Raw genomic sequence first — 27,188 nt, 5'->3', positions numbered from 1 at the left:
AGTATGTCGCCACTGTTGATGCTACTTGGGTGTTGTGACTGTTAGTACTATAGTAAGTCTCTGTGCTCAGTAATGAGCCCTGCTAAATTGAATTTAACCAATCGACGTTGGGGGTGCTAAACGCATTCGTCACGTGATCTCTCCTCCTACATATAGAGGGCGCTTTCTGTTTGATCTGTCTTACTGTCACGAGAAGAGAGAAAAAAAGAGTGATATATATATATATATATATATATATATATAATATATATAATATATAATATCGAGAAAGGACAAATGGATAAGATGGATACATAAATAGAAAAATAAAAAATAGATATATTAGATGCATAAAAATAGATAGATAATGATAAATAGATAGATAAAAATAGAAAGATAATGATAAATAGATAGATAAATAGACTGACAGACAGACAGTCAGATAGATAGATAGATAGATAGATAGATAGATAGATAGATAGATAGATAGATAGATAGATAGATAGATAGATAGATAAATAGATAGATAGATAAAATTATGAAAGAAAAAAGAAACCAACTATGAAACAGGACAGAGTGAGGGAAAGTAATAGATAGAGTTAATAATAAAGATTTCATTTATAGAGCGTTGTTAACAAACATGATACAGGCTCAAGACGCTATTCTAACATTACAAACATAGATGGGCAGACAGAGAGTGGAAGAAAGAGTGCAAGAGTTAAACCAATGCTATTGAAACTGACAGTCGTGCACTTTAGACTTACCCAGGGGCAACATCGGCGCCAGACGTGTCACGTATGAGTCAGGTGGCACCACAGTCACTCTGTAACTAACTTGAACCGGGGACTCAGTGGTCACTTTGTTGTCCACAACAAACAGATATCTCCCAGCCATCTTACAGTCCAGTGACCCAGATCTCATATCCGTGTCTAAAGTCAGTCTGTGAAATGAGAATAAATGGAATGAAATGATTGAAAACTCATTGGGATCTGCAGGATGAATATGTCATACAGTAATTGCCTCTTTGTTTACTTCTCTATGTGTAAGATAGGCATACACTTTACATTTTTAAAGTAATAAAATACAGGGGCGAGAGCAATATGGAGAAATATGGAGGAAATAAGGAAACTTAAAGGAAAAACAAGCAAAAAAAAACCTTTAAAAAAACAAAGTTTATATGAAGTGTATCAATTAGTTTGAATGAGTCATGTAATTAAATTTGTAATGAGCCCCAGACGACAATCTATAAAGAGGACTAATTCAGTCAAATACTATTTCTTTCCCTTGTTTGAAAATTGAAAGTAATTTATTACCAATGGTTAATTAACTATTTGGTTAATTTTTTAAAATGGATTCTTGTGTTGTCAGGTAAATGAAATAATTGTGCAAACTTGATCAGAGAAATTGATGTCCTAGCAGTAACGTGTAAGCCTACAAAAGTTTAGATCAGTCAGCGTGAAAACTTTGTCCAGATAGCATTACCTGATTGCATTTAGGCTTCTTCATATTGAAATGTGTTAGCATGGAGATCAGAGCCCACTGACCAAGCTACAGCAGCTATTAGACAAGATCATACTGGGTAAGCTACAGCAGCTATTAGACAAGATCGCACTGGGTAAGCTATATTTCGACTGGAGACCAGAGCGCAATGAGCGAGAATAGGAGCACAAAGACGAGATAAAGGCAAGATAGTACTTGGAGGTTATATCTAGATAAGTACCTTGGGGATCAGTTCGTAGTCAGCACGCTACAAGAGATAATTCGAATTCGCTTAATTCCACTTAATTAGTAGTAATTATTTATTTACTTTTTTATTTTTCTTAAATATCAATATCGTTGACATATTTCTCTAGATGAAAAGTAAATGGAACTCTACATCTTTTGAAGGGACGTTTCCTACTACTAAGGAATAAATCGGACCCCATTGTAAAGAAGGTTGAGAAAAAAATATTCCCTACTTCGTTCATTTCACATTGTTTCGTTGTTAATTAACTAGCATAAACATACTTTCCTACATTTCATCTGTATTAGAAAGCTAAATTTCAAAAATAATAAAAAAATAAATAAGCTTTTCTTTGTTCCTCGGCGCTATTAAGTTAATTTGGTGATTTTGCAAAACTAAAAACAATCTGGAAAGACAAAGGCATAGCACTCGGCACAAAAGTCAGACCCCTGCGTTCCGTTGACGTTTTTGTTCGCTTGCGGATCATGGACACTTCAACAGCAGAGAGTAGTATCCTATCCATGGAATCAAGATGTTACAGAAGAATTCTAGGCATCACCCACAAATAGAGGCGCGGTGGCTGAGAGGTAAAGCACTTGGCTTCCGAACAGGGGACCTGGGTTCGAATCCTGGTGAAGACTTGAATTTTTAATTTCGGGATCTTTGGGCGCCTCCGAGTCCACCCAGCTCTAATGGGTACCTGACATTAGTTGGGGAAAAGTAAAGGCGGTTGGTCGTTGTGCTGGCCACATGACACCCTCGTTAACCGTAGGCCACAGAAACAGATGACCTTTTCATCATCTGCCCCATAGACCACAAGGTCTTTTTTTTTCTTATTACCTATAAAGACCACATCACAATTGAAGAAATCCTAAACATGATCTCAATGGCAAACGGTCTATATGAGGACCTTTCCACCATTGTCAAAAAAATATAAATAAATAAATCGCTAGCTACGTTTTTACGGTCATATCAAGAGATCCACAGGACTCGCTAAGACCTCTCTACATTATCATGGAGAGGAAGAAAGGCAAACAAAAGAAGCGACGGGAAGTCAAAGAATGAGCTGGCAGTGACTTTGCCATCATTTGGGGGCCCGAGGCCTTGACCTTTTGGAAGCCCCTGCATTTTGCGTATTATTTAATATTTAATGTAAAAAAAAACTCATTTGGGAGCCCCCCCCCCTCAAACAGGGCCCCGGGAGGATTTTCAAATTCTCCACCTCCCCCCCCCCTCCCACACCCTAGCTACGCCTCTGTGAAAGTGACTGGCAAAAGACAGAGAAGAATGGAGAGAGACGGTCAATTTATTATCTGTTGTGCCCTAACGGTTCAAAAGACTAAAGGCAGGTCAAGGTGCAATATGCTTTATGGTTTTCATAAACCAAGATGGTTCCAAATAAAACCCGTGTGGGGCTATTTTGAGAAGCACTGAAGCAGATAATTAGAATGAAAGAAGTACAATGCCCAGAGTCAAGCTTGTCATCATTAGCCTGGCAGATAATACCCCAAGGGGGGTGGGGGTGGGGTGTCCGCGTTCATTAAAACAGCTAAATTTAACTCTTGACAAGATGTCGAGGACGTCAACCGACTTTTATTTCAAGTTATTTTTAGGTCTAGGTCAGACTGCTCATGTCATTGTTATCTTCAAAAATTTACTCCCAAATTTAAATGTGTAATTAGCGAAAGTCATCTTCTAATTTGTTGTGTTCCAAGTGCAAAGTCTACGGTTACAGAGTGTGATGCAGGAGAAGAGTTGAATGTATATAAAAAAAAGAAAGGAAATAAGAAACAAAAGAACGTTTTTCGGAGCGTATTTTTTTTGTTTGTTTGTTTCTTTTTTTTTTCCTGACAAAAATAAAAATTAGATTTTTTTTTTCATTACAATGAACTGGTTCAGACAAAAAAACAAAACGAGAGAAAATAAGAGAGGAAATTGGAAGGTGACCCAGTTTTTCTTAAATTGCAAGATAAAACCAGTTTAGTTTTTATCAACAGAAATACGAGAAAGCATTGCCCGTAGTTGAGGAGTTCTGATTACACTACAGCCTCCCCAGTGGTCTAAGGAAAATTTAGGTCAAGCTTCATTAAGATTGGTCAAACGTTGTTGGATTCCATGAGAAAAATACTACTTACATATAACTTACATATAACTTACAAATAACTTACATATAACTTACATTCTACTTTCTTTGGCAGAGTATCTTTTTTTTTTTTTTTTTTTTTTTTTCTGAATCATAACTTTCAATCCCTTTATTACAGCTCACTTTGGCTGTCCGTCTGGTTCAGTTTTTTTTATACACACTTATTCTCCCACTTCCCATTCTCAGATTGAGTCGAACCCTTTGAACAATTATTCATTGTTCCAATAAAATATGAATAAATAAATACAAAATTAACGAATAGTGGTAGTTAATAAATTTAGTTTGATATTGCTTAATGGGAAAAATATCTTACAGTATTCATATACCTGGCTATAAATATACCAAAGTATTTTTATGTTTTGCTTGTTTTTATTATCGTAAAATAAAAACAAAACACAGAAGAAAAAAATTCGCACTTACAACCTACATCTTAAAAATGTAGAAGTTATGTCCCTTATTCGATATCAACAAAATAGATTATTACCAATATTTAAGCAACTAGTTGTTGATTTTTAAATTGATTCATGTTTTCTTAGGTACACTAAATAATTGTTTCATGTTTCAACTTGATCCGAGTATGCTTGAAGGACAAATAATGTGTACAATTATCTAAGGGGACCAAAGATGACATATTTAGCCACGTCTGTGAATACTGAAAGATTTCTTTCCCTTGTTGGTATCGAACAAAATAATTAATTACCAATAATTATCTGACTAATTGGTTAATATTTTTATTGATTCATTTCTTGTGAATATTTGTGCCAAAGTTTCAGCTTGAACCATGATTGGATGTGGGAGAAATAACGTGTACAAACTTTTTACCATACAGACAGAGTTAGTTGATATAAGCTTTGTAAAAAAAAAAAAGGCCGGATATGGCCATCGGGCCTTAGTTTGGACATCACTGCTAAATAACAAAATAACTGCCTGCCTACATGCATGGTGCTTATGTATTCATCCCAGTTTATTCCAGTTCAAACCCCTGACATCAGTGATGTCTACTTAGCGAATCCAACTTTGTCTTCACTCACCCAGCTGAATGCACCAGCCTGTTGTTCTGTCCTAAAGAGTTCGCATAGATCTTCACTCACCCAGCTGAATGCACCAGCCTGTTATTCTGTCCTAAAGAGTTCGCATAAATCTTCACTCACCCAGCTGAATGCACCAGCCTGTTGTTCTGTCCTAAAGAGTTCGCATAGATCGCGAAATTGACGGGAGAACTGATCAGGTCAAAGTCCCAGGTCAAAATGCTTCCTGCCGCCGCCACGTGATACTCCTCCACTTTCCGGATGCCGGGCCCGACGGTGTAGATCAATTTCTCATTGGGGGCATCTTGTTGTAGTATCAGTTGAGGTACCTGTAAGGAGGAAGGTCAAGGACGATTGATTTTAAGGTCACGTTACATAGCTAGTGTCACCAACTAGATCTAAAAAATGGAGGCATATCAAAATGAAGATAAATAAGAACAAAGCCGAGTTTAGGTATTTTTATTCACCCAAAAGGCATCAAAGGAGTTGTAAAACATCCTGCACCAGACACTTCTGACATCGCTAACATCAACTCACTCTTTCCGTCGGCCTGTCTGTCTGGTACACATTTTCAACACGTTATTTCTCCCACTTTTTGGCAAGGTGCGGAACTATCGCTAGTGCTCTTGCTAAGACTGTGAGACATTGCAGTTTTTCTTGTAATTTGTTCTAGCATGCAGTTATCCATTACGCTATCATTTGACATTCTTAGAGCTTAATCCAACTATGCTGACACATACTTATAAGAATGGATGGCTTCCTGTTCGTGCGGTAAGCGCGCTGGACTGTTGTTGGGTCGTCTCGATGGTCCCTGGTTTGCACCCTGCCCGCTGCCATCCCCCGTCGTCCTGCGGGAGGTTTCGACTAGTAAGTAGATTATCTTTAACTCTGAAAAAACATCCGAGACATAAAAAAAATTTAAACAAACATTTGAACGTGATTCACTGAAACCTCTTGAAGTTTATTACCAAGATGGTTCCAATCGCAGCAGCTTTCGTTTCCAGATTTACCTCCAATAGCTATTGTACTTTTAGGAAAAGAAAATACGGTCTTTAGTCTTTGGTATAAGAACAAAGTGCACGATAGGAGCTACAAAGGTCCATTGACATCCGACTTTCTAATGAAAAAAATACATCCGCGTTTTTTTTTTCCATCTGAAACACCGATATTCACACGGCCACCCGATGTATATGCACATAAACTTATTGGGGAAAAATGAATACGTCATGGTCAAACTTTATGGATGTTGATTGGCCGAAATAACTGTAAAGCACATAAATTGGTAACATGCGGGCTAGGTCACAGTATATGGCTCCTTTTGTCTCGAAAGGCAATGGATGCGCCCAAATGAGTCACAGGTTTTGGCTTAATCTTGAGACGGGGCAGAATCTGGTGTGGCTAATCAAGCCAATTCTAGAACGGCAGACTTTGCCACATGTGTATGCCTCTGATTTAGGGCTAGCAGACAGGGCAGCTTTCTTTTTATCCCTCTTGATTAAAGCCGCTTCAATTCTTTTGTTCTCAGCAAGGGTTGTCCCAGCACGCACAGTCTGTCTCCATGCACTCCGGTCTTTGGCTATGTTTTCCCACATACTTTCGCTAATGCCTGAGGCTCTCATGTCTCGCTTGCAGACATCTCTATATGTTAGTCTTGGGCGGCCCTTGGGTCTGACTCCTTCCACAAGCTCAGCATATAAGATATCTTTCGGGATTCTGCCATCTGGCATGCGGGTGACATGTCCGAGCCAGCGTAATCTTCTTTGTGTCAGGAGAGCATACATGCTGTTCATATTGGCCAATCTTAAAACTTCCTGATTGGAGACATGGTCCCTCCAAGAGATGCCCATTATGCGTCTCAGGCAGCGCAAGTGGAAACTATTCAATCTGTGCTCTTGGTACATGTATGTTGACCAGCTCTCACTGCCATAAAGGAGAGTGCTCACAACACAGGCGTTGTAGACTAGGATTTTGGTCGCTGTGGTCAATTTACCATTTTCCCAGACGCGCTTGGAGAGTTTTGCCAATGCTGTGGTAGCTTTTCCTATCCTTTTTGTCAGCTCGTTGTCTAAGTCTAGGTTACTGACAATTGTTGAACCCAAGTAGGTAAATTCCTGCACCACTGAAAGGGTGTGGTTCCCAATTTGTATTATAGGTATTTCTGCGACGTCTTGTGCCAGGATTTCGGTCTTGGAGAGACTTATAGTAAGGCTAAACTCTTGACAAGCAGCTGCTAAGGCGTTCACTAGCTTCTGTAGACCTCCTTGTGAGTGAGATACGAGTGCCGCGTCATCGGCAAACAGCAGCTCCCTTATCAAGATACGACGCCTTTTCGTTTTGGCTTTAAGACGTGCCAGGTTAAAGAGCCTTTCATCGGATCTGCTATGGATGTATATTCCCTCTTCCAGGGATTTAAAAGCACTGGATAGTACGACTGAGAAGAAGATGCCAAATAGTGTAGGGGCCAGTACACATCCTTGTTTTACACCGCTCTTAATGGAGAATGGCCTGGAGGAAGAACTTTCAAACTGAACGGTGCCCTGCATATTTTCGTGAAAAGCTGACACTAGTTTTCTTAACTTATTTGGGCAGCCGATTCTCTCTAGTACAGCAAACAGACCGCTTCTGCTAACAAGGTCAAAGGCCTTGGTCAAATCAATAAATGCTATGAAGAGGGGCTGCTTTTGTTCTCTGCTCTTCTCCTGTAGCTGCCGAAGAGAGAAAATCATATCTGTTGTAGATCTACCTGCCCTAAAGCCACACTGTGACTCTGGATAAACACGATCTGCCAGGATCTGTAATCGCTTTAGTAATACTCTAGCAAAAGCCTTTCCGACTATGCTAAGCAGTGAGATGCCTCTGTAATTGTTACAATCAGAGCGGTCGCCTTTATTTTTATAAATTGTAACAATGTTGGAGTCTTTCAATTCCTGGGGGACCATTCCTTGTTCCCAGCACAAGCTTAGCAGTTCATGGAGTGGTTTGATTAGGGCATGTTTTCCAGCCTGAATTACTTCAGCAGGAATGCCATCTCCTCCGGGTGTTTTCCAATGTGCAAGCATGTCAATGGCAATGCTCAGCTCCTTTACTGAGGGCGTTTCGTCTAATTCCGTCAAAACTGGAAGTGATGGGAAGTTGGAAACAGCATTTGGTGAGATGGCGTTTTCAATCTGGTAGAGTTCTGCATAGTGTTCAACCCATCGTTCTAGGTCACAGTACCAAACAAGGAATCAACAATTTAACAATTTTATTTGTTTTTCCAAAAAGCACAAGTGTTACAAAGGCAGTCAAAATTACAAATAATAACAATCTATCTATAACCTATATATATAATTCGATTGCCCCACTTGCCACCCCTTAAGGCCGCTACTGCACTCTGTATCCACCCAACTGTCAAAGATATCGGATATTAGAGGAAATAAGCAAGGGTGGTTGGACGTTTTACTAACCACATGACACCCTCGTTAACCTTAGGCCACAGAAACAGATGAGCATTACGTCATCCGCCCAGAAGATCCTAAGGTCAGAAAGGAGGCTTTAATTAATACTTATAACAATAACCTTATTAATCTTTGACCTCTACAAAACAAATGTTTATTTTTTGTTGTACATAAAATTAAGTGACTATTTGCGTGCTCTTGGTAGTTGAAGTGATTTGTCCAAAACTAAACAGAATAAAACCAAATGTAGATTTGTATTCATGACTTTCCAACGGACTAGAAATAACAGCACGCTATTCAATGATTCAGTTGCAACAAAAAAAAAAAAGAAAATCATTATTACAGTTGTAAAAAAGGTTATTTACATGTAAATATTTTAAAGTTATATATCAAGAAAAAATAAAACGCAAACACACACACAAGCCATCACACTTACACCTAGAAATCAATCAAGAGATAAAAACGATGGATAAACCTTTATGTCGAATGTGTCCATATGTACTAAAAAGCAATGAGCTTCGATCTAGCACGTTACGTTATTTCAATGAATCTATGGCAAGCACTCAACGAATGGAAATGAATAATTAAAGAAGTTGAATTAATGACAATGTCTTCGATTACGAAGATTAAGGATGAGTGCATTGCTTCACGTCACTACGCGAACCCAGTTTAATTATTAGATAAAAAAAATAAGGTAATTAGAAACCAATATAAAATAGGAGCACACCAATCTGTTTCAATTCATTCCACTTAGTGGGAATCTCTCTAATAACAGGGGTGGGCAACCTTTTTTCTATCTAGGGTCGCATTTCAAAAAACAAAATTCGGAATGAGGGGTCGCATATATATTTATAAAATATGTACTTGTAAGTTAGAATAATAACCTAGCTGACTGAGTATAATGTCTATTATTTCATATTTATACTGAATCATACATTGATTTATCATTTTTTACACTCCGGAGTTAGCAATATTTGAATCTAATTTTAGGGACATTACTTTCAATTATTGTCACATCACGAATGTACAGTTGCACTTAATGTGAAATATTTAACTGTTTACACTTTTACATAATTTTCCGGAACTATGGAACTAGTTTACTAGTTGTTATCCTTGTGACCGATGTCTAATTACAGACAGTCAGCATTGGCCTTTTGCTACACTTGTTTATTTTCAAACAAAAGAAAAATACTTGTTAACATATGTATCTGGACCCAAATAATGTTAAAGTTTAGCAGCAATTTTTTTAAATGGAAATACAGCTTCTGGTTTCCATAAAACTCCAATGGAAGAATTCACTGGAACCTCTCTTTCAGTTCATAATTTGCTAGGAATTATGTAATGTGAAGCTGAATCAGCTTCTGCTCTAAATGGTGAGCTCAGGGTATTGAAAACAGGTTCTTGACGTCTTCAATTTGCTTTTAAATTCTACAATCAAGGAATACAAACAAGTCTTGAACTTTTAACCAGTTCACGGAAATAGTTTCACCTTTTAGCAAAGAAAATGACATAGCCTGTTTTCACTTGCTGGCCTGGTGAAATGGGAAAGTTTTGTTTGAAAAGATTTAACATACACATACATTTCATCTTATAGTGAAAAACATGGAAGTCTGTCTTTCACTCTTCGATAGAAATATTAGACATAAAGTCACAGTCAATGTCCTTCAAGGGACCTAACTATTTCTTTATTGATGTCCCATATTCTTCTCAATACCTTGCCCATGCTAAGCCAGCGGATACTACTGTGGTACCGGACTTCGAAATGTTTTGTTTCCACATCATCAAGTATTTCTCAGAGCTCCCTGTGGCTAAGACCCCTTGCTATGATAAGTGTGATAAGCAAATATGTTTGAGATCCAATGTAGCTTTGTGCAAACATTCCCGTTTAGAGTTTAGAGTTGGGATATTGTTCATTAATTAAAAACAAACAAACAAACAAACAACTATTTTTCTCAGTCAAAGCAGGGGCTCCGTCAAATGTTACACTTGCCATCTAGTTCTAAGTCAACCAAACTTTTTCAACACAGTGCTTCATAGCATTCAATAAATACTGGTTTACGTGTGTGTCTTTGACTGAATGTTTCCAAATATTGCCAATAAGAATAATCGTCGTTTACTTTACACTTTTTTAGAATGACATGTAGAGACAATGTGTCTTTAGCCTCTCTATCATAAGTGATAAGTATCAGAAGTTACAATAATTTATATAGATAAGTACAATTATTTACTTTAATATATTTGCATTTTATATGAATACTTTATGGGTACACCTGTTTTCTGTTCGTGTTCGCGGGCGCATAAAACACAGCGGCGGGCCGCATGTGGCTCGCGGTCCGTAATTTGCCTACCCCTGCTCTATATTCATGTTTTCTTGACACAACATTCTGTATAACACCAGTTTAGAACAGTGCGCTGGTGAGCACCATTAGTATCAGAGCGCGACTCATTACATTGTTAATGACGTATACCAGAGGGGCCCAACACTTTTCGGCCCGAGGCCACATTGGTCACCGACACCTGAGTCACAGGTAGCAGGAAATAAGAAAAAAAATTGTGGAGTCCATAGAACTGACCCTCTGCGACTTGGACAATAGGGCAAAAATTTCGAGTGACCGGATGGCACGCAGAAGCGGGCTGGCGAATGAAAAAATGTACCAATCATATAATTAATTAATGTAATAAATTAATTTGCTTTGTATCGAACAGGGGACTTTATGCTGCCATACACGATGAAACCGGATGGAGGACTCGCACCAACCAAAAAAAATATACCAGCTATATGAAGACACCTCCATAGTGACAGAAATAAAAAGGAACAGATTACGTTGGGCAGGTCACCTCGAAAGAATGTCTTAGAACAGAGAAATAAAGATTGTTCACCGGCAAAAACCAAAAGGCAGGCGCCCCAAAGAAAAACCCCGAATACGGTGTCTTGATGATGTAGAGGCAGATCTATAACAGCTAAAGGTCCGGACATGGAGACGTAAGGCACAGGATAGTTCAGAATGGAGAGATTTGCTAAAGCTACTTATTGAGAGATGTGGCTGTATATTTGGAGTTATTCCTCTTGCCACGTTTTGTAAACATTTTTTTTTTCCTTTTTGAGAAGATGATGCGGCACGTAACGCGAGCATCGGAAATTTCTGTGACCTCTGGGTTGAACACGGTTGAACAAGGTTGAACTCGGTTGAACACCACTGTTGTTGATCTACTAGCTAAGTAAACCAAAGAAAACGTTAACAACAAATCTTACCCTTAACTCTTTCTCTCCTAATCGACGATACTATCGTTGATTGTGACTTCATTGAAATAAATTAATGTTTAATTTTATAAACTTGAATTTGTGTTATATAAAAAGAGCATGCATTTCCCTTTAGTTCTATACCTAATAAAACTTTTTCTGATAACAAACAACAAAGCTATTGAAGCCCAATCATTACAGGGGTAGTGAAGTAGTAATGAACAAAATGAAGAGTTCCTTTGCAACGTGGACAAATAATTACGGAGAGAAAGAGTCAATGTCAGATATTCTTAATGTTTATGGATAGTGTAATATACAATGGAAGGTCAATATTTACTTTAAACCAAAATCGTGTTTTAATTTTTCTTTTCTGTCTGTCTGTCTGGTAAAAAGTTTGAAAATGTTTTTTTTTTCCCATTTCCAATTCTCGGATCAAGTTGCGAATTTGCGCAATTATTCATTTCTATGACAACACACCAGTCAATAATAAATACAATTAATAAATTAATTAATTAGTGGTCATTATTTATTTTTGTTTATATAAAAAGAGAAATAAACCTTGCAGTATTGAGATATTAGGCAGTTTGTGAGAGATTCTTTCTCTCATATAGGCTTTTTTGTTTTTAAAGTATGTATTTGACGTTGTTCACATTGGTTCCCAAGTATTGGAACTGTTATATCAAATGTCAGCGCTTGTGAACGAATGTTTTTACTATGAAGAAAACAATCAAAATTGATGAGCAAATGATTTTGCGAAATCATGTTTGTTACTGGAGGATCTCTCTAACTTCTTATGTACAAAAATAAATGTAGGCTACTCTAGCCAGCATCATTTAACAGTCTCGAAAAGAAAAAAGCACAGTTGAATTACCTCCCTCTATGTTTGTCTCGGTCCTATTGGGCGAGAATTGAATTATGCCCCTCTGAACACGCTTCTTAGAATAGAACACTACCATAATAACTGAAGCGGAAAATTTAACTATTGATTTCGTTATACAGTTTCAGTATCGCCTCCGAAACCCTTGTTGTGTTACATCTTTTGTATAGGTCTCTGTTTTGGTAGTTCCTTTACACCTCATGACACTAAACCTGGAGAAGGTAGACAGTTTATCGAAGCTTGGAACGCTTCTAGATCCACCAGAGGAGCCGCAAACATACGAGAGTGCAAAAGCGAGGATTTTTTAATAGATCAAGTCCAAGTGGTACCAAACTGGGACCCCTGTAGCACGGGACGGGACGTTTCTATACCGCCCAAAACAGTAAGGGCGAATGGTGGCAGCTAGACAGAAAGGATCGTGCAATTTTGGCTCGTTTTCGTACGGGACACTGTCCGATAGGAGTCTACTTCGCTCGGATCCAAGAGAGCCACGATCCCAGATGTCGACAGTGTCACGCAGAAGACGAGAAGGTAGACCACATCCTCTACGACTGCAGGGTGCTCAGAAACACATTCGAAGGTACGACTAGTCTTGGAACTGATAGAACTGGCCCAGTACGGAGACAGGCGAACCCTACAGAACACTGCCAGATACCTGGAGACAGGCGAACCCTAAAGAACACTGCCAGATACCTGGCGACAGGCGAACCCTACAGAACACTGCCAGATACCTGGAGACAGGTGAACCCTACAGAACACTGCCAGATACCTGGAGACAGGCGAACCCTACAGAACACTGCCAGATACCTGGAGACAGGCGAACCCTAAAGAACACAGCCAGATACCTGGAGACAGGCGAACCATACAGAACACTGTCAGATACCTGGAGACAGGCGAACCCTAAAGAACACTGCCAGATACCTGGAGACAGGCGAACCCTACAGAACACTGCCAGATACCTGGAGACAGGCGAACCCTACAGAACACTGCCAGATACCTGGACCGTGCTGTAAGGAGTCAATACCAACATGGAGACTTAGTACATGGAGGCGTACAAATAGGTCTCTGTTACAATGTAATAGGGTGGCTGAATCTAGCCATTCGTGATAGAATGGGGGAGGGGCTGGTTGGGGCTTGTGACCTTTGACCACTGGGGTGGTAATTTGCATCCGGGCGAAATGACTCTGGATCAGAAGAATGTTTTTTGGACATTCCGAGTCAATCCGGAGTCACAGGTTCGAGCCTCGGTCGGCGCATGCCCTTATTTTCGTAGCATTTTAATTCACTACTTTCTCTCTTAAAAACTTGGTCCCTGGTGCTGTTATCTATTTATGTTTAATATATGTATGTATCATTTGTTTCAGCACCTATCTTCAACTCTATGTTTTCAATCTCTAAGTAGAACATTTTCAATCTCCAAGTAGAACACTTTCAATTTCAAGTAGAAAGGATAAAAAAAATTGAGCATACACAGATACACTACAAACACACAATTTCAATAAAAGATTCTTTAAAGTAGACTTGACAACTTTCAAAATATAGCAAATATAATTAAAGTCTTCCCATGTAACTTCTAACATCTCTAAAATTAGCTTCTCAAACAGACAAGAAATAACCAGAAACCAATTTGTAATTTCCTTGGCTATTTTTAGTACTACAGGAACTTAACGTAGTTTTGTTCTCAAAATGTAAACTTTGTTCTATAATTTATTTATATTACAAGGTTACAAAAGACAGTTTGTGTGGAAACACAAACTCAAAATCGGCCCCCGAAGTACAATGTTTTACATAATTCGGATAACCCTTCACAGTTGAAGATACTTTACTTCCTAGTCTAAACCTCTCGCAGGACGACGGGGGATGGGAGCAGGCAGGGTTTGAACCTTCGACCGTCGATAAATCCGAACGACAGTCCAGCGCGCAAACCGCACGACCAGTGGTCCACCCAGGTAGGCTTCAATATTTTCAGAAAGAACATCCGAATGAAATTATATCAAAGACAAATGAGAGATAAGAATGGAGAAAGACGGTTAACAGATCTTGTGTAGTGCCCTAACGGTCCCGCAGATCAAAGGATAGGTGAAAGTGAATGTAAGGTTAGATGTGAACCTGGCCTAACTGGTTTCCCTTTAGACCTTGTGGTCCATAGTGCAGATGATTTAAAGTTCATCTGTTTTTGTGGCCTACGGCTAACGAGGGTGTCATGTAGCCAGCACAACGACCAACCGCCTTTACTTTTCCCCAACTATTGTCAGGTACCCATTAGAGCTGGGTAGACTCAGAAGTTAAAAATCCCAGTCTTCACCAGGATTCGAACCCGGTAGCCAGCACAACGACCAACCGCCTTTACTTTTCCCCAACTATTGTCAGGTACCCATTAGAGCTGGGTAGACTCAGAAGTTAAAAATCCCAGTCTTCACCAGGATTCGAACCCGGGACCCTCGGTTCGGAATACATAAAGTAATTGTTTTGAAAAGGTTCAATCACATATTTGAATCCTTTGGTAGTACCATATAAGAATATTCTCACGAAAATGAAGTTTATAAGATTACTATTTGTTTTAAATTAGGTCTAGCTTATAATGCATACTAATTAGCTTTTTCTCTTTAAAAAACTGCTTGCATAATTGATTTTAAAAATTAGTATTTTTCGCTTTCAGGAAAAAAAAAAGTAGCCGTTGCATCAGAACTTTGAATGGTCTAAAATATTGTGAAATCGGATTTTCAATATCTTTTCTAGTTTACGAGATCTAAACGGGACGGACGGACAGACGGACAGACATTTCACACAAAACTAATAGCGTCTTTTCCCCTTTCGGGGGCCGCTAAAAATGTGCGAAAACAACCTTGACATTGACAATAGTTAGCAAAAAGGACCTCTTTTTTTCCACCGCACATATCCCGCCCAATCTACATTATTATTTATCTAATGGCACTTTTTTTTTCGTGTATTTGAAGTAGGTATTGTGGGTATAGATAACACACACACACATGCCAACTAAGCACTCAGGCTGACAGATGACAAGAATAACTACAGACAACAAGAACCACAACTGTTTACTGACAGAAACCAAGAACGACAACTGGTCGCCGAGACTCGGGTTACTAATGAACGACAACCTTTACGATGAGATGACGTTCCGAATTATCATCAAAATCTTTTGGCGTCGAGAGTCCGTTCATGTAGGCGCGAGTTGACGCGAGAGTATCTTCGACCTTACATTATTACTCACCTTGACGCTGTATTCAATGTCAAGGCTGACGTACGGTCGTGTGCCGTCACAGTGTTTTTTCCCTCCCAAGTAAATGGGCCACTGCGTGATGGCTATTTTCTTCTTCAGCCTCCTGTGGAGAGCAGAACAAAGCGCAGAAGTCAGTCACGCGACCAGGTTTATTTACCCATTTGTATTTGACTATGTTCCCTTCTCTATTCGATTTAGATTTTCTAGGTTAAGCAGACGACATTGACAGACCGGCTTCTGTCCCACATTTCATTTTTTTATTCAGATTTACGGTAAACACACCAGCTTACAATTTCTAGGCTTAGCATCACAGCGAGTGAGATGGCACTTTGTGAGACGTATTTTATTTCACGCTCAAATTAGATGAAGGCACAATAAAAAGGAGGATCGGAAAAGTAGAGATAATTTTTAACTTATTTAACCAATTTAAACAATTTTTCTTAACTACAGTTTATTACAGTTTATACTCCTACTATGGCATGTAGTTTCTTCAAACAAAAATTGATGCACGGCCTTTTTTTTTTTGTCAGGGGAAAATATAAATTGTCAAAACGCACCGATCCGATAATTTTTCTATGACATCAAAATTCCCTGCATTTATGGAGGACATCCAGAGGGCTGATGTGGTAAGAGAAAAAATGTGGGTAGTTCTCCCGGTGTGCTCGTCCTTTGACCTCGACCGGCCTTTTTTTTTTCTGCCAGGGGACAATAACATTGTCGAAACGTACTGATGTAATATATTTTTTTACGTTTTTCTTTGACATCCCGATTTACTGAATTTATGGGGAGTTTTCCCGGTGTGCTTGTCCTTCAACCTCGCCTCCAACCCGAGCGTCTTTGAATGAATATGGGCCATTGATAAAAGGGATGTATCAACTTTCCATTTGCTTGGATCCTTCTCAGACAGAGCAGAGTGATGGAGGGAGCCTCCATGGGCCTAGAGTTCCAAGATTCTTCTACTCAATTGTTTCGAAAATTACAAATGTATACATTTCCCATTACGAAATATCTTTAAACGTTCAGATACGACTCTGTCATCAAAGTTCAGGTGAGTACATACTAACTATAACATGACCAGTTAATTTTGAAATCTATCAACCTTGAAGTGCAAGGAATCCTGGGAAGATACATCACAAGGTTGAGCTCACCTAGTGTACTTCCGGCCAGTCACTGAAATCATGTTGTACACGTCACGTTTGAATAAATTCTGCGCTGTCAACAGTTCCGGAAGTTCAGGGACATTTATACAGACAATCTCTTTGATCATGGTAGGGTAGTGGTCTATCAGAAGATGGAGGAGCTTCAAAGAAAAGAAACAATAAGGATAAACTCAGGATTACGTAGAGATAAAACAGAGATAAACTAGAGACAAAACAGAGATAAAATAGAGATAAAATAGAGATATTGATGAATTCAAAAAGAGAGATAAGAAATAAAACTGAGATAAAATAGAGATAAATTAGAAGAGTTAGAATCTGAGTTAAATGAAAGACAAAAATACAACAGATTTGGAGAACCATAACTGTCTAGTTAGAACAAAAAAAAAAAGCCACAGCGATAACTTCGCTAGTTTTTTATATTTGTAATCTTGGTTTGTGTTCTTTGACTATTTTATTGTTTTGTTTCAGTTTTCGTATTTCTGTTTTCGTTTCTAGTTTCTGATTACTATGACTTTTTTTGTTTGTTTTTACTAACAACTACCCAAGTAAAAAAAAGTTTCCCTTTGCGATCTATGGCGGAGATGATGTGAAGGGCATCTGCAACTGTGGCCCACGGTTAACGAGGGTGTCATGTGGCTAGCACAACGACTTATTGCCATTACTTCTCCCTTACTAATGTAACTAATGTAGTGTACTTATATCGGTTCGGAAGCCAAGCGCATTACCACTCAGCCATCGCGACTATTCTAGTGGTCATCGATCTCTGTTGTCAGCTGGCCCTGAGTGTACTTTGACGCTGGCAGTAAAGTAAGGTTAGTCTACACGACAAGGGAGAGAACAGGCTACATGATTAGTTATGACATATCACCTCACTTAGAATAGTCAAGTTCGCGGTACAGAGATCTTCTTTTTGGCAAAACTGGAGGTCGACCACAACCAACATGGAGTCTACGGTCTCTCCCTTCTGCTGAGACAACTCCTGATTAAAAAAAAATACAAGCAAAATTTTTTTAAATACATAAGAAACAAAAGCTAACATAAGGGAAAGTACCTCTCAATTAATGCCCAGTGGCGTCGCTAGGATGGGGTAAGGAGGGGGTCCAAATTTGAAAATCCACCTGCACCCCACTTAAAGGGGGCCCCAAATGAGTGTCCAAAGCTAAAATTATGTTATCTTGCTATTCATGTTGTTATCCTTTTTCTACGCCACTGTTAATGTCTTATCTCTCAATACTACAAGATTTATTTCTACCAATTAATTAACTACTTGATTAATTTTTTAAATTGATTCATGTGTTTTCATCGTTAATAAATAATCTTGCAAAGCTTCAAGTCAACTTGATCCGAGAATGAGAAGTTGGAGAAAAAAAACGTAAAAAAATCAAACCAGACAGACAGACAGACGGACGGATGGACGGACGGACGGAGTGAATTATTATTAAGTACCAAGAATCGGTCTAGCACAGTCAAGCGATTTCATTGTTATTATTCGATGTTGATTTGTTAGGAGAGTACACCTCATCACTATTTAGATCTTATCTGCTCATTCAAATCTTCTTAAAGTTACTAATGAAGAAAAGAACTTATAAAAAAACAAGAAAGAAAGAAAAAAAAGACCTTTAAAAACTCAAGAAGCAGCTCATGTTGGAAGAACTTGAATCTGAAGAAAGCGTCCTTGCCGGCAGACTGCAGGATATCTTTCAGCTCCACCAGTCCACACAGCTCGTAGTAAACTGGTGAACCTTCCCGGTCCTCACCGCAAACACCGCCCGGGTACCCGGAGCGCAATATCTGGGGGGAAAAAAAGTCAGAAGTTTAAATGATTACTAAATAAGAAAAGTAAAAAATTTTAATTGCAGGCAAATGAAACAAAAAGTTATTGTCTTATAAATATAATTTGTTCCACAGGGGAAGGACTGGGAGAAGAAACATGGAGAAGATTGGTAGACCAAGTAGCAAAGGATCGACATGGACCCAACTGATGGGAATCCACCCAGAAATTAGCTCAGATGGCGAAGTACTGTTGCATCCCTATGCTCCACTGGGAGTCAAAAAGACTCAAGTAAAATCAGTAAAATACGTTTGGTGACTTTACAAGTTAGCAAAACGACTCTGGTAACAATGCACTTAACATATATGAACTAAGGTCACGGCAAGGAATTAATCTTTTACAAAGCTTATATCAACTCTGTCTGTTTGTCAGGTAAAAAGTTTGTACAATTTATTTCTCCCACACCCAATCTCGGATCAAGCTGAAATTTCGCACAATTATTTCTTTTACTGGACAAAACAAGAATCAATAAAAAAAAATTATCAATAAGTAGATCAAGTATTTTTAATTAATTAATTATTTTGTTTGGTATACCGAACAAGAGAAAGAAATTGTACTTGACTGAAGTGGTAGTATAAGTTGAATTAGTCCACTTTGTACTTTGTCGAGAAAAAAGTTTGAAAATAAAAATAGATAACTATAAAACCTTATATTTTTATAAGTATTTCAGTAGCATACTGGTTTGTGTTTTAGCTTGAAGAAGCTGGGAGATTATAGCCTTCGAGTTCAAAGGAAAAGAGTATCAACAATATCAACGTTGAAAAAAATATATCAGCTTCTTCTTCTTCTTCGTTCTCATTTTACATGTCGGAAGGTTCAGATCAGTAATCCTATATCTGAGATTTACAGATCAGGCAGTTCTCGGTATAGTTTTAGTTTTATAGAAAGGTTTTGGGGCCAGAGTCTTGTTCGGGCCTCTTGATATAGTGTGCAGCTTTGAAGAACATGGTCAGCATTCTCTTGTGATGCTAAACAAGGGCAGGTTTCGCTCGTCCCGACTTTAAGCTTCCGGATCATATGTTGTCTCATTCTGTTGTGTCCGGTTCTGAGTCGAAAAATTATGCATTGGTCATGTCGAGATAGCTTATAATAGGCGTCCTTTTTCTTGTAATTGGGATGTGAGCTGGTCTAATTCTCATTTATTCTACACTCTATTATTTTCATCATTTCCTTTGGTTAGAGAGGGATTTTCATTCGTTTGTTCATTTTTCCATCTTTGGCCAATAAGGCAGTATGTCTGCTTTTTCATTGCCTTCTAATTCAATGTGTGCTGGAATCCATTGAAGAACAGTTTCCTTGCTGTTGATGTTAAGGTTTATATCATCTACGGAAAAGATATATCAGCAATATCAATTATGGAAAATATATATCAACAATATCAATTATGGAAAAGATATATCAACAATATCAATGACTTATAATGCTAGACGTCAAAGAATTTGAAAGATAACTTGAGAGCAACATGAGAATTATAACATTTAGAATGATATTCAAAACAAAACAAAATAAATGAACCTGAGGCACTTTGATCGTATGATTTACTAGCGACTCCACTTTCATTTTCTCTTTCAGTTCTAGACTTCTTCGGATTTTCCCGTCAGCGGCGAACACGTCATTTCCGGAGACTTTTAGCCATTTGAGTAGAGCGGAAGTGGATGTGTCAATTTTAGGTCCGTAAATAGGATGCCTGGAAAATGACGAAACATATCGTGTTATTAAAGTGCCTAATTTAAACTTGTGAAATTAAAAAAAAAAAATTCTTCACAACTTTATCTATGACAGTTGTGGTGAAGCTTGATACCTAAAGTAAATGAAAATATATTTAGCATACGTTAAAATGGTGGTAATAATAGTCGATTGCATCTTCGAAATTACTTTTTGATCAGCGCCTTATCAAATTTATCCAAATGTTTTAAAATACTAGTCATAGGTGTTTCTGAATACTCTCTTTTTCTTCATCGTTTACTGTCTTTCTTTCTCTTTCTCTCTCTCTCTCTCTCCATTTTTCTCTGTCACACACATATGGTAACCAGGGGCTTGCACGCCCAAACGAAGACAGAAAATAGAACAAAGCCTCGCAAAGAAGGGCAAAATCTCTCTTTCTCTCTCTCTCATACACACAGAATGTCTACATCTATTTACACATATCAGCAAATGTTAAAATGTTAAGATAACAATTTTAAGTATTTTCTTCAAGTTATGACGATCACGCCTGTCCCTGGCATAATAGTATTGGCCAATGCAGCTTCCATCTTCGTGAGAATTAATTTAACATGCGTATTAGCAAATCTCAACCCCTTTAAATAAAACCTTTTTAAAAATATGAACTACATCAGAAAAAAAGTGCTTTGTGGACGCCAGGAGGATGAATTTCTGAAGCTAAGAACGCAGGAAACACATACGTCAGGGACTTCGACCTGAGCCCCGCTAGGAGGAGCTTACAGTGCTTCGAAAGAACCTCTTCCTGGATGCAGGTTAAAATTGCTGTCTCTCTAATACTATTCCAAGAAATAATATTTTCTTGTATTCAAAACACTTGATAATGAATTACGAAAAAAACTTTTCTTGGATAGAATAAATATTTCGCGAACTAGCTTTAATGAGCATTCATCGACGTACATCTGGATTCCCAACATATTGTAATATATATTCAAAGAAAAACCCATGAACTTTTTGTGAGAGGCTACAGGTCTCCGCCATACCCCAGCAGGTTAAAGGGGACGCGAACGAATTTTCGTTTATTTGGGGTGCCGCCACTGACAAAATATTGAGAAACATTGCAACTTTAATTAGCTTCTGTTTGTTTATGTACTTACTGCCTCAATGATAAAAGTTTGAGAAACATTGCAACTTTAATTAGCTTCTGTTTGTTTATGTACTTACTGCCTCAATGATAAAAGTTTGAGAAACATTGCAACTTTCCTTAGCTTCTGTTTGTTTATGTACTTACTGCCTCAATGATAAAAGTTTGAGAAACATTGCAACTTTCCTTAGCTTCTGTTTGTTTATGTACTTACTGCCTCAATGATAAAAGTTTGAGAAACATTGCAACTTTAATTAGCTTCTGTTTGTTTATGTACTTACTGCCTCAATGATAAAAGTTTGAGAAACATTGCAACTTTAATTAGCTTCTGTTTGTTTATGTACTTACTGCCTCAATGATAAAAGTTTGAGAAACATTGCAACTTTCCTTAGCTTCGGTTTGTTTATGTACTTACTGCCTCAATGACAAAAGTTTGAGAAACATTGCAACTTTCCTTAGCTTCTGTTTATTTATGTACTTACTGCCTCAATGACAAAAGTCTACTTCGGAGTCTCCTGACCGCCAGAGCTGTTTTGTCGTTAGTTCCAGAATTTCGAGAACCGCAAGAAGAGACGTCAGCGGGTAGTCGCGGCAATTTCACTACAGAGGGCTAGAGTTAGTTTTCAAGGCAAATAATTGTTATTTCAGAACTGATATTTAGGATATAGATGAGATGAGATAGAGAGAGAGAGAGAGAGAAACGGAGAGACAGAGAGAGAGAGAGAGAGAGAGAAGAGAGAAAAAAATAATACTTTGTCATCATTGACCAATTACATCATTGACCAATTACATCACTCACTAATTCCATCAGTGACTAATTATATTAGTGACCAATTACATGAGTGACTAATTACACTAATGATCAATTACAATAGCGACTTATTACGTCAATGTTCATTGCATCAGTGACTAAGTACATCAGTGACTAAGTACATCAGTGACTAAGTACATCAGTGACTAAGTACATCAGTGACTAAGTACATCAGTGACTAAGTACATCAGAGACTAAGTACATTTAAGACTAATAAAATTACTGGCTAATTACAAAACTGATCAATTACATCAGTGACCAATTACATCAGTGACCAATTACATCAGTGACCAATTACATCAGTGACCAATTACATCGTAGACCAATTACATCAGTGACCAATTACATCAGTGACCAATTATATCAATGTTCATTTACATCCATGAATAATTACATCAGTGACCAAGTACATCACTGACCAATGGGGCCACAAGTAAAATGGTTTGAATGGCCTAAATGATGTTTGACTTGTTTTCTGTAACTACATTTCTATAAATGATCATACTGTTATAAACCTGGTGGTGGCACAAATGGGGGTAGTGGTGTGTGTGTAGTCAGCCGACGCAAATCGCCCTAGGCCAGCGCTAGAGGAGCGGTCAACCGTGACGAGTTACGACGGTCAGCCGAGACAAGTGTCAACACGGCGGTTCGGGAAGGATCGACGGCGGTCCGGGAAGGTTCGACGTCGTGAACAGAGCTCAGGAGCGTCACGAGAGTTGTAGTCATCTGACCACCTAGAAACGTCGAGCGGCGTTCTGTCCGGTTCGAAAAGGCCAGTAGGGACCCTATATAAGAGCAGAGGCGACGCAGTCAAGAGGGTTGAGAAAAGGGGCTCAATACAGCAAGGTTCACGGCAGGGGTTCAGAGCCCGGTTCACTACAGTCCGGTCGACTACAGCACAGTTCAGCGGTGTGGTTCTGTACGGAGCATTACGACGGTTCAGTGAGGAGTACTGTCAAGTACAGTTGAGACGGCTGGCGTCTTGATCTTGGTCTGTGATCGAGTCCGACACAACGAGCCTAGTGTGTGAAGTCAGTCCTGAACAGTTGAACCCAGTGCAAGCCCGGAACGAGACGGAGAGGCTAGTGCAAGAGTCGATACGGCGGAACGGCTATTAACAAGAGAGATATTTGTACAGTTAACGTGTTGCCAATAGTACAGTATTGGCTGTTACTTATTCAACTATTAAAGTGTTACGTTACTTTGGAGCCCTGAGTTGTCAAGTTCTTTAAGTTGGTGGTGTATGGTGCAGTTTGCAGAGAGCCTGGATAGTGAGATTCGTAACAACTGGTGTCAGAAGTGGGATCGGATCGGAATCGGATTGGATCGGATCTACTATGGCTCGTCTGAAACTGCTGTACGAACTTGAATTTAGAGAACTGAAGGAAGAACTCCGTGATCGAGATCGGAAAACGAGCGGAAATAAAGAAACCTTACAAGCACGCCTCCGAGAATGTATAGTTGAAGAAGAGGAAGATCCAGACACGTATCTGTTTGAAGTCGCACCAACTTTAAGAGAGTTCTTGCACCAACAGCTAGATGACTGGAAGGAAGAGTTGCGGACTATGAATACGACATGGAAGAAGTCCAACGAAGAGACCTGTACCAAGCTTGAAAAGATGTATACCTCAGTGAAGGAAGTGACGAGCCCCGTGGTGAAAACGATGGACTTGGTGGAAGAAACCCTGTACGACCAAAGAGACTTGAAAGATAAAGGAGCTGCGCCATCGTTAAACAATGAACTACTAGCCACCCAAAGCTTTGAAGAAATATGCAGTGACAACGGCAATGCTGATGAATGTGGTGCTGCCTGTCAATCTGAAAACAGGGAGTACAGACCTGTGGAGCCGAAAGAGACAGATGAAGAGACAATGGAAGCTGCCCATAGTTCGAACGAATCTTGTGCTGAAGCTTTACCTGATATGAGCACCTCAAACAGCAAAACAGATCAAGAGAACGCTGATTCTGAATACAAGCCTGTTGCTGAGGGACGTTTACATGATGGAAGCTACCAGCGAGGCTTGGACCCTACAGACGTTTGTCCAGATGCTAAGCTCAGCGAGAGAAGCCCTGGTGGTGATAATGAGGACCCATTGAAACCTGACGAAGCCGTTGAGAGACATATCCAAGTCGAGAAATACCAGCCAGGTCCGAACCTAACAGACGTTGGTCCAGCTACCAAGACTGGAGAGGAAAGTTCTGATGGTGGTAAAGAGAATCCAAGGCAGTCTGACGTTGACATTGATGGACATTTGAAAGACGAAAGTCATCGACAAGGTCTGAAACCAACAAGTGATCGGCCCGATACTGAGACAAGAGAGAGAGGTCCTGATGGTGGTGAAGAAAGCCGAATGAAGCCTGAAGCCGAAGACGAGGGACCTTTGCATGAGGAGTGTTGCCAACCTGCCCCACGAGCATGCCCTCCAGACAAGGCTGAAGATGATTATCTCTCCCACAATTCCCTGTCCTGTGGATTTGAAGCCCATCCCAGTCCTTCTTCGCAAAGCCCTATGAAGCCACCTCTTTTGTCAACGATCTTGGTATCCCCAGCCCTTACATCCTATACCTCTCCATGTGCCAAATGGCTGCCCTCAATACCGAACGACAAGAGAGCGACGCGACCACAACATCACTGCAGCCACATGAAGACCAACTGGCAAAGAAGAAGAAGAAGGCTACTTTTGTTGAGTGCAACATGGATGACGATGCGAAAACGACGTCGATGCAACCAGATGAAGGCTAACTGGAGGAGAAGAAGAAAACGTTTTCTGAATTCAACGTGGATGGCGATGAAAGCACGACGGCGAGGCAAACAGGTGAAGGCCAACTGGAGGAGAAGAAGGAAGCTGACTGCAACATGGATGGCTCCATCAAGCTCAAGAGGCAAGCCAACTGCCACTGATCGACCCCCGCCTGCAGCGATGAAACTTTACAGCCAATGTCATGATGTTGATTCTGTCCGGGACGGACAGATCTAAGGAGGGGGCAGTGTTATAAACCTGGTGGTGGCACAAATGGGGGTAGTGGTGTGTGTGTAGTCAGCCGACGCAAATCGCCCTAGGCCAGCGCTAGAGGAGCGGTCAACCGTGACGAGTTACGACGGTCAGCCGAGACAAGTGTCAACACGGCGGTTCGGGAAGGATCGACGGCGGTCCGGGAAGGTTCGACGTCGTGAACAGAGCTCAGGAGCGTCACGAGAGTTGTAGTCATCTGACCACCTAGAAACGTCGAGCGGCGTTCTGTCCGGTTCGAGAAGGCCAGTAGGGACCCTATATAAGAGCAGAGGCGACGCAGTCAAGAGGGTTGAGAAAAGGGGCTCAATACAGCAAGGTTCACGGCAGGGGTTCAGAGCCCGGTTCACTACAGTCCGGTCGACTACAGCACAGTTCAGCGGTGTGGTTCTGTACGGAGCATTACGACGGTTCAGTGAGGAGTACTGTCAAGTACAGTTGAGACGGCTGGCGTCTTGATCTTGGTCTGTGATCGAGTCCGACACAACGAGCCTAGTGTGTGAAGTCAGTCCTGAACAGTTGAACCCAGTGCAAGCCCGGAACGAGACGGAGAGGCTAGTGCAAGAGTCGATACGGCGGAACGGCTATTAACAAGAGAGATATTTGAACAGTGTACGTGTTGCCAATTGTACAGTATTGGCTGTTATTTATTTAACTATTAAAGTGTTACGTTACTTTGGAGCCCTGAGTTGTCAAGTTCTTTAAGTTGGTGGTGTATGGTGTTTGCAGAGAGCCTGGATAGTGAGATTCGTAATTACATCAGTGACCAATTACATCAGTGACCAATTATATCAATGTTCATTTACATCCATGAATAATTACATCAGTGACCAAGTACATCACTGACAAATGGGGCCACAAGTAAAATGGTTTGACTGGCCTAAATGATGTTTGACTTGTTTTCTGTAACTACATTTCTATAAATGATCATACAGTGTATTGTTACAGCGCAATACAGCGGAATGTTTCTTTCTGATCATTAAATAGTGATTAAAATACATTTAAAACCAACGACCGGGCTACTTCATATTATAGGACTTGTCTTTGAGTCCGAAGATTAAGAAGGAGTACATTATTTCACTCGGCAAAACCGTTCCAGCTATGAGATACATGTTTAGGTATTCTCATGATACTGCCGTATCCAAATGCAGACTTTAACCTTTGTTTGCCGGTGATTCAATATCTTTTCTTCCCAGTTTTAAGGCAATAGTTTTCTTTTTTAGTTTCTAATGTGTTATAATTATGGTAGAGAATGTATTTTCTGTACAAATTCGTTACGCGTGTTTGCTTTTATTTTGTAAGGTCAGAGTTTAACTTAAACTCCTTGCTGGATGTAAATATAGATTCATTGCTCACATACCTTCTTGCTCATTTCTTCATCGTGATTTCATATCTAGATTTATCATTTAGATCCAGGTCCAGAGTGAGAATCAGAATGTATTAGCTCTATCGAGAATTTGATCTTTTGTCTTGTTAGAATTTACTCTATGCAATTAGGTGAGGAGAGAAGAACTTGTTGAATAGAATGTATTTTCTTGTACTAAAAATTATTCTTTTAACATTCAAGCATGATAGTCATAGTATGTAGGTAAAAAAAAGTGTATCCACAAATGAAGATTTCGCCAGAATACAGATATTATTATCATCGTATACTAATGTACTAGATCTGTGTTCAGGCCTGGTGCAAACTTGTTCAGAGCAAGAGTTTATTCAAACCAAGATTACATTTCTTTTACGGTGAAACCGAAACTTAACATTGTGACTTCTTTGGACAGAGCCAGTGTTTGCTTGCAACAGTTCATGACAACTAATTTCAAATTTAAGCTCCAGACATGCATTTGCAAATGTTATTTCATTGCAAGCAGTGGGTTATCAAACATGGGCGTTTTTGGAAAGGATTGAG

General features: G+C 39.4%; 1 protein-coding gene across 1 annotated transcript; it reads right to left on the bottom strand.

Annotated features, from left to right (window-relative positions):
* Positions 1-35: 35 nt before the first annotated feature.
* Positions 36-26,941, bottom strand: LOC106068353 (putative SEC14-like protein 6). Its single transcript, XM_056013996.1, has 10 exons — positions 26,646-26,941; positions 21,946-22,073; positions 20,176-20,347; positions 18,447-18,620; positions 17,698-17,808; positions 16,818-16,969; positions 15,661-15,772; positions 4,997-5,202; positions 744-919; positions 36-183 (listed from the first exon to the last, which is right to left on the bottom strand). Exons 1-10 carry the CDS (start codon positions 26,655-26,657, stop codon positions 83-85), a joined length of 1,344 nt encoding a protein of 447 aa, XP_055869971.1. The 5' UTR covers positions 26,658-26,941; the 3' UTR covers positions 36-82.
* Between the last annotated feature and the right edge of the window lie 247 nt (positions 26,942-27,188).

The sequence above is a fragment of the Biomphalaria glabrata genome, chromosome 16, assembly GCF_947242115.1.
Source record: "Biomphalaria glabrata chromosome 16, xgBioGlab47.1, whole genome shotgun sequence".
NCBI classification, from domain to species: Eukaryota; Metazoa; Mollusca; class Gastropoda; family Planorbidae; genus Biomphalaria; species Biomphalaria glabrata.
The sequence above is the reverse complement of the archived record's forward strand: the minus strand, read 5'-3'. Positions and strand labels throughout refer to the sequence as shown.